At 40.4% G+C, this 12,941-nt stretch overlaps 1 protein-coding gene across 1 annotated transcript in view; it reads right to left on the bottom strand.

The window, feature by feature from the left end:
* Positions 1–12,941, bottom strand: part of LOC111233814 (receptor-type tyrosine-protein phosphatase N2-like) — a 236,598-nt gene that overhangs the window by 190,043 nt on the left and 33,614 nt on the right. Inside the window, exons 3-5 of the mRNA XM_022761719.1 lie at positions 12,277–12,390; positions 2,701–2,815; positions 1,629–1,773 (exon numbers count right to left, since the gene is read on the bottom strand). Coding sequence (XP_022617440.1) covers positions 1,629–1,773; positions 2,701–2,815; positions 12,277–12,390 — 374 coding nt within the window. The remainder of the gene's footprint in view (positions 1–1,628; positions 1,774–2,700; positions 2,816–12,276; positions 12,391–12,941) is intronic.

Below are 12,941 nucleotides of genomic sequence, written 5' to 3'. Positions count from 1 at the left end.
ACCTGCTCTTCCCCCTTTTCAAATGTGAAACAAGGAGCAAGAGGAGTTGAACTTCGCTGCAGTTCACCAACATTCAATCATATTACTGTCTGGCCCGTCGGATATCTTGCAATACAGATATAGTATTCATAGATTAAATAATCAGATGACAATGTAAGTCATTAACCATTCATTAAAATTGATAATTTCATAGTGTATGCATTCATATTACAGACTCTAACTCTAACTCACACTGTATTGAGCACCACGAACATGCCACTACAGGAAAAAAGTGAGACAAAGAAAGGGAGGAACGGATGTAGCGTCCTCCGACTGGCTGAGCAGGAAATTAAGTTCAGCTGTGTTATGAAACATTGTTGCCAAGGTTTCAACATACAACTCAGCTGGCAGTTTATTAGCTAGGCCCAGCTGAAGCTAACAGAGTTGACTTTATTGTCATATTGGAGGATGTAGCTTTTGCTGCTGTTGAACAGTATTGTGTTAAACTGGCAGGTGTTTCTATTATTTGTCTTCTTTAATACAGTTTATACTGTAATACAGTTTAACAGCAGCACCATCTTCATCATCCAAAAAGACAATAAGGTTGAATCAACACCTCTCTGGAACCGTTCAACAAAAATTGAACATTATACTCCATGATAGATCATTTATTGCAGCACTGTTGTATTGGTTTTAGTTGTTGTTCCTTATAAACTGAGTGTAAAGGCAACTTCACTTTAAGTGTGGATTTTATTTTTATTAGAGAGGCAGAGTGTAAACTCAGTTCTAGACGTTCATTTGTGGATCTGATCAGTCATTGTGTATTCAACTGACTTTTATGAGTAATTAAAATCAGGCTGCATAGCCAACAATAGCATTAACAGCTGTTTACATCCCTGTCTTAGCAAGAGCTTCAGGCATCATTGCGTTTACAAGACAAGAGCTTATCATACGTGAGGAGAGCTACTTCTTCAGAGCAGACTGGACGCTACAGTGACTCGGTACTGGAAAAGGGATGTTCCGCCCGGACTGGGGCTAGCTGGTTAGCATGCTAACTACAATATGAGAAAAAAGGTGATGGAAATAGAAGCAAAACATTAGCGTTGTTTCCTCTGCTCTTGGTGAGTAAAGGCATGAATTTTGAACTCACAACATTCAAAAGTTTCTACACTGGTAAGTAAACAGCTGTTAATGCTAATGTTGGCTATGTAGCGATAACAAAACTCACAAATAGCTACTTTAATACTCCAATGCCTGAAATTTTCTTTGTGTAAAATATTAAAATTTGTAAAAACCTGTGTGAAAATCCAATCCAATCCAGAAAAGGAGCTGATTAATAACTGACAGTAGAAAACTGGTTGGACTGATCAGATCCAATTGATTAACATGAGCAAATGGTGCAGAAATGTAATTAAAACGTCCTTAAAGTGAAGGGCAGTGGTAGTATAAGGTCACTTTAAGTCACCAGGATTAAAAGATAGTGGCATTAAACTTATAAAAAAAAACTGTGGATATATGAAATTGTTTTGATATTGCTGAATATCAGAATCTAAGCTCAGAAAATCCTGCAAAAACACAACAATAAATGCAACTGGCAGTGTAGCACAGAGACCCAGAGGGGATGAACCAAGCTCCCAAGAATCCTTCACCTTGCTAGGGGTGCTCAGGCCGGCAGCGGACGACATCTTGGGGAGGAGGCCGAGACGCTGAAGGTAAGTCTGCAGGTTTCTGCTGAGCTCCACCTCCACTGGCTTCACTCTCTGGTCTACTGGGTCCATCGCTTCAGCTACGGGCCTATAAGAGAGGCACAGAGAGGGAATGGGAGAGAATGGGAAAGAGGGCAAAATGCTCACCTTAGTTGAACCAATCATGTTCTGTCTCAAACATTATTTCAGTATTACAAAGCACAGCCACAAAATTCCTCTTTCACCAGACATTATGCAAAATTACTTTACAACAACTGTTATTCCTCCTCATTTTGTCATTTTACATTCAGGTCAAATCAAATAATCTAATTAAATAATCATGTAATATTGATTCATTCAAATGTCTAATTCATCTTTGCTAATATTAAACATTTGTTCACCCCGCAGCAACAGCTAAATACCCATCATTTCAGTGACTCATCCGTTGTTCCACTAACTCTTTTTTTCATATCAGTCTTTGGTATGAGCATCGTGAAGAAACAAAATCAAGGAAATGAATCAAACGAACGACACTGAATAAATAACTGACAAAGTGCATAAAGAAGTGAGTAATAAAAAAAAATTGTAAATGAATATTACAATAATATGGTGTTGAACATAATCCTCTGGGTTAAAACGCTACATCCAGTCATGCACAAAAACAAGGCTGCTGTTTCATTACCAGCTGAGCAATGAGGGCTTTCTGAGCTACATCAGCTCTCACTCTGAGAATAATAACTGAAAAACAGAAGTTGCCTATAAACCAAAATAATTGGGTGATCTTGACAAAAAAAACACAAAAAATGGCATATATTATTATAGACAAAACTAAACTAAAAAAAAACCTCCAAAAAATTACACTCCTGGTTGGAACAGCATGAGGGCTTCATTGAAAGTAATGCACAGTACAATCAACTGAAACCAGTACAAGTAAAATCCCTTAAGACAGGATTTGGACCATGGTGGGACAGTGGGGCCTCTCCATGGATCACAACAGTACAGACCTACTGGTGGGTGCATTAGGTGAACATCTGACCTGCTGTCAGCGTTGTAGACAGGTCCAGTCTGCTGAGGCCTGTAAGGAATCCTCCTCAGCTTGGATAACTCCTTGGACAGGACCTGCTGGGTGGTGTCATCTTCCCAGGTTAAACCTACAGACAGCAACAGAGGGAACCTTTAGAACCACCTCAGAACCTAAAAGTCTCTGGCTTCTTTTTCTGAGGCAGGTCTACCCCTGTGTCTCTGAGACAGAAAAGAACAAATCCCTAATTGAACTGTAAGTAACACTGCAGTGGGTTGCTCAAAAAAGTGAGTTTCATGCATGAAAAAAAGTCTGGCAGTAAGTATGGTCTAGAAAAAGGGGCGAGAAATTGCTGAGCATGCAGTTGTTCTCCTAAACTCATTAGGTCACTCATTAGCAGAGGAGACGAGGCAACAGAGCGGTGTCCTTGGAGACGCTGGTGAGCGGCTGTTTCAGTGACTAAGCAGAAACCATTTCTCCAGTCCTTTTTACTGGCGTTTACTTAATACACAGTTCACAAACAAACAACCTGACAAAGGGTGTAAGGAAGTGAAGGGTGAAAGCCACAGTTTACCCTGCATGTCTGTACACTGTTGTATTACTGTTATAGAAACAACAGTACATGAATAGCGATGATAGAAGAAAGCAGGAAACATTCCCAGAGAGCAGTTGCAGTATTTCATGATTTGCAGGTGATTTGTAGACATTGAGGTTAAAATTGCTGATATTTGGTTAAAAAGTTCAAGTTTTTGTAAAGCCAGTATGTGTAGGATTTATAAATGTTCAACTTTGATGACCCCAAGTGGTAGGGTGTGAAAACATCTGGAGACACTGTGGGCTAAAAGCAACATATTGACTGCAACAATTTTTACAGGGAGTTGCAGATGAAACAACCAATGTCTACACAAGTTGTTTAAAGTATTTTTTTTTTGGGGCTTTTTATGCCTGTAGAATTACAGGGGCCGACGGCAGCGAGGACTGTAGCCTCTACATATGGGGCGCCTGCTCAACCAACTGCGCCACTCGACGCCCCTACACAAGTTGTTTAAAACGTTTCCTTAGTATGTTGTATGTCCGGTTGTTGACCTCAACAGCCCAATATACTGAGACAAAAACCCTGGGTGTGGCCAAGGGAAACCAGAGCTTTGCTATAATGAGTCAGTAATGAAACCTGTGTCAGGTACTGGGAGGTCTGCCTTATCATATCTGCTTTCTAAGCTAACCAATCACATCTGAAAATCAGTTAATGTTTAGAACATGAGCATGTGCCTAAACTGGATTTCAACATTGTATAAATGAGAAAATATTTCAATTGGAGCAACTCTCATCAAGGAGTTGAGCATTTATTACTCATTATTCTCCAGTTAAATTCAGTGCAAAAAGGATCTGCTCTCTGAAAGACCTTAAAGAATCAAAGAAGTGACACATCAAACACATACATGAACATTAGATTTTCACCAAACCAAAAGTTCCGCAAAAAAAAATGGACGCCTCATTTGAATATAATTGGATGTGGGTATAGTCAGCTGGTAGCCAATCACATACCGAATGAGCCACTGATGGTCAACCACAAATGCAGCAGCTGATGCCGAGTGTGACACCTGAAACAGTGCAATGATCCATTTTCTAATGGAAGTGGGACCTGATGACTTAATTACCACACAAAGATTGTTGCCTAATGTATTAACATCATTCAAATCAAAGGAATGTATGTACAAGTATGAACTATGTGGATGTGGTACAGAAAAAAGGTTCCCATCTCTCTCTCTCTCTTTTCTTCTGTCAATTACAAAAATCAACACATTTTGGGTACATAAAAATGTATTATCTATTTATCAATATATGCATATATTATTAACTTCTATTTTCTTTTAAATTTGCTCTGAAATTGTCTTTTATGTCTCTTTAAATGATTTCTAAACTGTCTCTCTAATGGCAATATTTTTCTTCAGTTCTATGCTTCATCTATCACTGTTACTATGACTTCCATTTGTTCACTATTTGTCCTTATTTGGTATAATTTTTTAAATGGCAGATTATGTATCAATGACTAAGCAAAATCTTATTTGTACTGGCTGTTGAAACAAGTGCGCAAAAGGACACACTGATTAGCAGTTTGGTCATTTGTGTCTCTTTTCTTCTGGGTAATGTTTTTATTACCTGGTTGTCAAACTGTCTCTACACCAAAGTCAACCAGACCTTGTTGTGCATTTACTGGACTTGGCAAGTGACGAGTATCAGTATCAGCGGCAAAGCAAAAAAAAAAAAAAAAAAAAATCTCTTCTGCATTTCAGTGAGTGTACAAAGGACAAGCTTGATGAGCTGCTTGGGCATTCACGTCTGTTTCTTATGCTTAACATGCATCCAAACACAGCTTTTTGGCAACCGAACAGAGGAGCACGAGCCAACACCAGATGGGGTGGCGGAACGAAATGTTACCGGAAATATGGCTGCAGCCGCGCAAAGCACAACGTGAACCGAGGCATTTGGCAGATGAGCGATGACGTTCCTGAAAGATTCGAGTAATACAGACTGCAGCTCCAGATGTGATGCCACAAGATGTGGGTCCAGCACAGAGGACGCACACTTAAAATAAGAACGGGAGTCTCTCCACTGTCAGATGTAAACCCTTTATCTGGAGTTTTCAGGGAGAAAAGACAGGCTTCAGTCTAAGCCGAGGAGGGAGGCAAATTGAATATTGAATATATTGATAGGAGTTTGTAATACAGTGCAACACACAACAAATTGAACCGTGACAGCGGAGAGAAGATGAGAAAAAGATCAGTTTTAAAGCTGATTGGTTGTCACGGGTCATGATGAAGCCTGACCCTAGAGGAGAGAGAGACTGGAGGTGAAGAACAGAAAGAAATAAACGGGTGTTCAGTTATAATTCATCACTACGAGAGACCTCCTTCATATTGATATCAATTTTAAAAACAATGATTATGATAGCTGTAAATGTCCATCTCTACCCAAGAACAAATCGTAATAAAAATAAGACTTCACTCATAATTCAAAAAATTTAAGAGAAGACCTCAGAAATGGTTCATTTGGGTTTGCCCCATGGTTTAAGGGTTTAAGACCCTGGTTCAAATCTGCCTGAGGAACTTCATTGCTCATCTATCCCTCATTTCTCATCTCTCTTTTTTATCACCAGCTAATACAGATATAAATTCCCCAGTATATGCCCCAATTCAATCAAATAAGAGAAAGAAATATGTCTTTTCTTAAATCTTGTCTCCTCAGTCTCAACAGCACAATGTCAATGTATTTCATGAAATCTGAGTCCTCCTGAACCCAATAGGCGACCTATTTAGGTTTCAACGATTTTATCTAACAGAAGTTATAAGGTATTTGATATTGAAAACTCAGAGAATGACAAAGATGGTAAAATCAAGTTATGACAGATGACAGAATTGCTACAATATGTAAATTGCAGATAAAAGACTGAGCAAATCATTCAGGAGACAGGACAGGATCTTTTTGCGCAGCAGAAGTAACTCAGAATAACCAGCTGTATTCCCTGTGTACAACTCTGTTGGTACAACAAGACACTACCATTGCTTAAATCTCATTATAATGTTGATGGTCAACCATTAATAACACATTTTCAAACAACTGAACCTGCACTTCTGCCTTGATCAGCCGTGAATCTAATTAAATGAGCTGCGCTCGTTACAGAACATTTCAGCGCGCAGACACCTTCTGCAGACCCCTGCAAAATGAATTACGACCCCAACTGCCACGAATCAGGCACAAGCTTCTCTTTAACAGCTGCACAGCGTGTCAGGCCAGCTTTCACCATCAAAGAGCCATAAAACGGAGTCTTTAATGGCAGACATGGTGGCTGAGGAAACGGGCGTTAGCGGCGGGTGAACAGACGGCATCTGACACGACAGGTTAATAAACGTTGGAGCCCCCTGCCAGGATATTCAGAGTGACTCTTCGCCTCTTGCGGACTAAACCGACTACAGAAATGTGGGCAGGAGGCGGCCGGCCAGTCGAGGTGGAAGGCAAAGAGCGTTTTGAGTGAGATGCTTCCACGTCTGAATAGCTGACTAAATGAGATTCTGCTGTGGCAAACGGGAACAAAGATGCAGGATGTTTTCAGGGCTGAAGCTGGCACTTTTATCCAGAGCGAGCATCTGCAAATGAGCTTCAGTTCCTCCATGACCAGAAAAATATAGACAGGCAACAATGAGGAGGTCAGAGGTCAAAGAATAGAAAAAGTCATTTCAGATGTGGTAGTTTTCTGCTCTGCGACTTTTTCCCGCTTTTCCACTAAATTATGTTTGTGTGCTCAACAACCACCAACGGCATTATTCAATAAGAGTCACACTAATTACAACCGTGGGCAAAAACATAGCAGGCACAGCTTCTACCGGTTTAGCGCTTGATTTATCTGGACCACTTATGCAAATCTAATTTCCAAAAACCTGAAGCGCAGCCACGCTCAGTGCAGCATCACTCTAACAAAAAAACAAAAAAAAACAGCAAACAGAGAGTTTGTCTTGAGTCCTCTAAAACAAAAACCTCCAAAAATAACTTACACAGTAAAGCCCAAAATTATTCAGATGCATTTCCCACATTTTGTTGTTGTTGTTTGTTGCAGCCTGATGCCACAATTAAGAAAAAAAACCTTTTCCCTCATCAATCCACTCTTGATATACCATAATGACAAAGTGAAAACTGAATTTCAGAAATCTTTGCTAATTTATTAAAATGGAAAAACTGAAATATCACATTGGCATAAATATTCAGACCCTGACACTTGAAATTTAGCTCAGGTTTCTCCCATTTCTCTTGATAATTTTTGAGAAGTTCTGACCTTGATTGGAGTTCACCTGTGGTAAATTCAGCTGATTGGACACACACCTCACAGCTCTCACACAGGTCTCAGCTGAAAATGTATATCAGAAACAACCAAGTAATGAGGAAGGAGGATCTGCCTGCAGAGCTTAGAGAGAGGACTGTGTCGAGGCTCAGATCTGAGGAAGGACACATTCCCAAGAGCACAGTGGTCTCCATCATTCTGGAATGAAGGAAGTTTGGAACAACCAGGACTCGAACTGTCCACCCGGCCAAACTGAGCAATCAGGAGAGACGGGTCTTGGTACGAGAGGTGACCGACAACCTGATGTTCACTCTGGCTGAGCTCCAGATATCCTGATATGGAAGAAGCCTCCTTTTGATTTTGGTGTATGACTGCAACATATCATAATGTGAAAAAAGAAGCGGTATGAATACGTTTTGTAAGAGTAGCTGAAGCCAACCTCTAGTGTTGCACAGTGGTGGCGACTGATTACGGCTTGTTTCTCTTCTTCTTGTCTTTTAGTGCTTTTTAAGTTTGCTTAAAAGAGAGCTCAGACTACTGTACCGCAACCTGATTGGTCAAAGATACCAAATGTCTCTCCCTGGAAATCTTCCCATCTTCCAGCACACAGTAGCACTGTTAAACACAATATTGTGATATGGTGGTTACATTTTTTGTTGTACCTAATTCTTAATTGTGAGTGTATTTATCCGTAAACTGCCACACACACACACACACACACACACACACACACACACACACAAACACATAGATTGGATTTCCAAAACACAATAAACTAAGGGTTGAAGGTTCTGTCTTGATTCTGGGAATAGCAGTAAGGCAAAGACTACTAATTCACAAACCTTAAAGGGAAACTCAACTGATTTCACCCATCGAAGTCTGTTTACAAGTGTTGGGGCGTACATCCTCATATGTGAAAAAAAAATAGGCAGAGTGGATCGAGTTGAGATGCATTCAAGATATCTCTGTTCTCCTTTTTTACTTTCCATCATTAGTCAGACAATGTAAGTCTGATCCTGTAGAAGAGACCGAACGAACACGGCTGGGAAAGGGTTGAATTGATCGCATCCAGCTTCATCTTGGAGAGACAGCAGTTTAAAATATCCTGCCACATACATCCACCTGTTGTCAAAAGACGGATGTCCCATCTAGAAAAAGCTTGTAAATAGTGGTAAAAAAGTTAGTTTTTTGTTTTTTATATTGTTTTTTGGGGTGTCCCTTCGCCCGTCCAACCATCCATACGTCCATCTGTACGTCCCTCCCATTCTCGTGGACGCTATATCTCAGTAACGCCTTGACAGAACTTTGGCACAAACATTCACTTGGACTCAAGGACGAACCGACTAGAATTTGGTAGCTATAGTCTAAGATCAAAGGTCAAAGGTCAAGGCCATGGTGACCTTAATAAAAACTTTTTAGCCGTTACTCAATATTTCACACAGTAATTATGACAAAATTTCACAGGAATAGTTAATATTTTATATGACTGAATAAACAGGGATGTAACCTGAAACTAGTCTGAGTGCTGGAGGCAGACAACCACGAGGATGTGATTTTAGTTTTTTTGTTTGTTTTTTTTTTAGTTTTTCCTTTTGTGTGTTCAAAGCAATTTGAAAAACTCCACCAGCGTGTCCTGCTTGCTCTGGATAATCCCCAGACCTCACACTTTTCACAGTATTCAGTGAGGTCTGTGGATTAAGAAACAAATTTTTCAATCCCAATGGAACATTACAGTGAAGGACAGAAAATCTCAAAACCTGGACAAATAAAACTAAAACTAGGTGCACAGTCTTTGGTGAGCTGACCCTCTGAGAAACAGCTGTACTAAATCATTCAACGGCATAGAGGAGCCACGCAGACATTAAATAATATTAAAATACAACAGTCCCTCAAAGGTCGTACAGAGAGGTCAAGTGGGTTTTCGATGGTGTGTGCTGACTGAAGAGGAGCGTTGTTGCTGAGGGCTAATAGCAGCTCTGACCTTGGCGAGGGCGCTTTTCAAATGGTTTCATATCTGCAGGTCCTTTACTGTGCTGTTGGAGTGGCAGGGAGATCCAGTGTGTGTGTGTGAGTGTGTGTTGGAGTGTGTGCTTCTGTGTGCGGCAGCGGATGGAGGAGGGTGAACACAATCGCAAAAAAAGCTGTCTGAAAAGTGTAAACCATTAGAGCAAGAGAGGTTATTGCTATAAAAATGGTGACATGACTAAAAACAGGTCTGATAGGGCAAGAGCCACACCTTCACTTACTTAGTTTAGTCAGCCATCATATGAATTAGGGCTGAAACAATAAGTTAAGTAATCAATTACCTGATCAACAGCAACTATTTTGATAATCAACTAATTGTAAGTTATTCATTAAGCATAAATTCCTTCTTTTCTCTTTTCCCCCATTTTATTTTGGACAGATGGTTGGACAAAAAAAATGCTGTAATTTAAAATATTTAGTGATTAATTGAAAGAACAATCAAAAAATTAATCCATAATGAAAATTAACCATCAGTCACAGTCCTAAGGTGAATGTAAAATATGTGCAGCATTCATGCGCCGTGTCTAGGCTCTAACCTCGTCACTCCCCACAAGGAAACACCAATCTTAGCGCAGCGGGGAGTGGGGAGTGACGATAATAACTTCTGCCCCAGGGGAACAGAGACTTGTGATAGCATAGCTGCCAGGGGAACAGAGTCCCAGCAGGCGACCCAGCAAAGGAGAGATGCAGAGTACTGACGACGCAAGTTAACCACAACAAGGATGGTTGAAAAGCATGTCATTGGAGTGAGGTAGAACTAGTTTGCAGCCTTTGTTTCATTCGTGTGTACACAGATTTCCATTCACATTCATTATCACCTCCACATACTGTACAGCTGTTTAAAAGATCCATGTAAACTGTCTGATCGCCTTGCTGGTTGTGTTTCTTGTCTCTGTTGGTTACCATGTTTTTATAAAAGCTAACAAGACGCAAGCTGTTATAAACAAGAACTGTTTGAACTTAACCTTACTTTATACTTAAAGCTCCATATTTTACACTTTTCCTGTGTTTTATTTGGAGTGTTGATCCATAAGAAGATATATCTGTGGGTTTAAGAACCAAAAACCATCTAATTGTAGTTTTACATCTCTCTCAGGCTTCTCTCTGGAGCTCTAGTAACAACAGGTCAGAAGATATCAGAAGAGAGGAGGCTCTGAACCTCTCTTCTGATTGGCTGACTGTTTTCTGAGTGATCCAATAAAAATATAGCAGATTTAAGGTAAACATTCAGAGAAACCAAATTCTGCAAGGTTGGATGGTGGGTCCAGGTGGGTGGGGCTCAGGGCATGGCTGAGAGTGGTAACTGCTTTGTTGTGACATCACAAAGTTACAGGAAGTCCTGATGGCTGGTTTTAAGGCTCAGTTAATGAATACAGGCTGTGTGCATTTCTCTGTGGACTGAGGCTTTGATACTTTCACAGTAATAATATAAAACCTAGACCTGCTTTATAATCAAACAGCACATGGACATCTACCTTTATACTATATGGAGCTTTAAAGAAATATTTTAACATTTTCGGAAATATGTTTATTTGCTTTCCTGCAAATTAGATGAGAAGATCAATACAAATCTCATACAGTATCTATTGTTATGAAGCTGGAGCCAAGAGACAGTTAGCTTAGCTTAGCATAAAGGGTGGAAACAGGGGGAAACACCTTGCCTCATTGTAGCTGCACACATGAGAGTGGTACTGATCTCCTCATCAAAATCTCAGCAAGAAAGTGAAAGAGCGGCCCCCCTGTCCACATGTACTGTTTATAATGGGAAAAGAAAAGGAGAGATCAAACTGTGTTATCTTTTCAGTGCGCTGGCAGGCCCTCAAATGCAGATGCTTCAGTGTCTTTAGAGTTTTGTCCTCCCTAACGGCTTCTGCAGACAGCCAGGGCCAAAGATCTCATTTGCATAATTCATTTCACTTCAGAGCCTCTGACAAATGCCTCCAAACTTGTCGCCTCTGTGAAATCAGAATATTTCTCCAGCTCTCCCACCGAGTGCCGATTCGGCGAATTAAACCAGAGGAGCAGGGGTTTTTTTTCTTTCCTTTTTTTTTGCAGCCGGGAGGGAGGCAGAGCACCAAATCAGGGTCAAAAGAAAGATGGTGGAAAAAAAGGCTAGAAAGAGAAACAAGTGTTGTGCTTTTTCTTGACATCATATTCACTTGAGCGGTTGCAGGCATGTGAGACAAAGCTCTAGAGAGCAACATGCTACTTTTTTTCCCCTCTGTAGCTGAGGTCCTGTTTTTCAAAGCGAAGCTGCATGATGAAAGTGGATGAAATGCTCACAGCCGTCCAATGGGCTGATACACAGGGCTTTGCCTCCCTCTAGTGGTACAGTACAATAACAGCAACTCAACTTACAGCAGGAAAAGTGACTAGCAGCACCTGGTCATGGGTTCACACAGGTTAGGAAAATATAAAATAAATAAAAATTCAAACAACAATTCACATTAAGTCTTGATTCCCCCTACTTCAGCCTTAGCATTAGGGTTAGGGGTCAGGGGTAGGGTTAGAACTTTATTTTGAATTCAGATATGTGTCTGACAGGATGAAGGGAATCAATTTGGAATAAGATGATCAGATCTTCAGGTCCAGCATAGCAGTGATCAGCAGGAGAAGCTTGGTGTCCAGTCTCTTCAGCTCCTCCACTAAATCTGCTAACATGGTGTTTTTCAACTCGGATTGAAGGTCTCCTCTGGTGTGTCACATCATGTTGGGTGTGTGTGTGTGTTTACCTCTGTTGGACAGCTTCTCCAGCAGCATCCTGAAGCGTTGCACTACAGACGGGGAGACATCGTAGGTGTAAACCTCCTTCACCGGAACAGAGTGACACCTCCCAAACATACCATCTGTGAACACACGAGCAGACATTTTAAGTGGAGAATCTCACTCGCTTTTATATTCTGTATTTCACACTTAATTCACTGAGAGGAACAGTTTCTTTAAAAAGATCAATATTTGATGTTCAGGTTTTCACGACTGACTCGTTTAACTTCATTATAATGTTCATACAACCAGGAATAAAGTTAGTCTGTGTTAGAGTGTGGTAACTAAGTAGCTAAGAGCAATTCATACAGCTGACATATTAAAAAAGAGTCAGCGCAAACAAATGAAACCACCAGGTGAAGGATAGAAAAAGCAGCATGACACAGTACTGCTCTACACTGTCACACCAGCATTTCTATGAAAAAACATTTGCACTGAATTAAATTCATTTGAATAGAATTGGTCCAATGAGAGGATTTGTTAGCACAAAGCTTTTACATCATCAAGTTGAACTTTGGTGAACTCTGATCAGCCAACATCAAACTATGTTTACCCTGTTGATCTGAGAGGGTGGTCACTCATACACACACTTAAATGGAGAAAGCTATCATTTTAGCCCATTTTAGCTAAAAGC

This window comes from Seriola dumerili, unplaced genomic scaffold, assembly GCF_002260705.1.
Source record: "Seriola dumerili isolate Sdu_G_001 unplaced genomic scaffold, Sdu_1.0 BDQW01000432.1, whole genome shotgun sequence".
Lineage (NCBI taxonomy): Eukaryota > Metazoa > Chordata > Actinopteri > Carangiformes > Carangidae > Seriola > Seriola dumerili.
The sequence above is the reverse complement of the archived record's forward strand: the minus strand, read 5'-3'. Positions and strand labels throughout refer to the sequence as shown.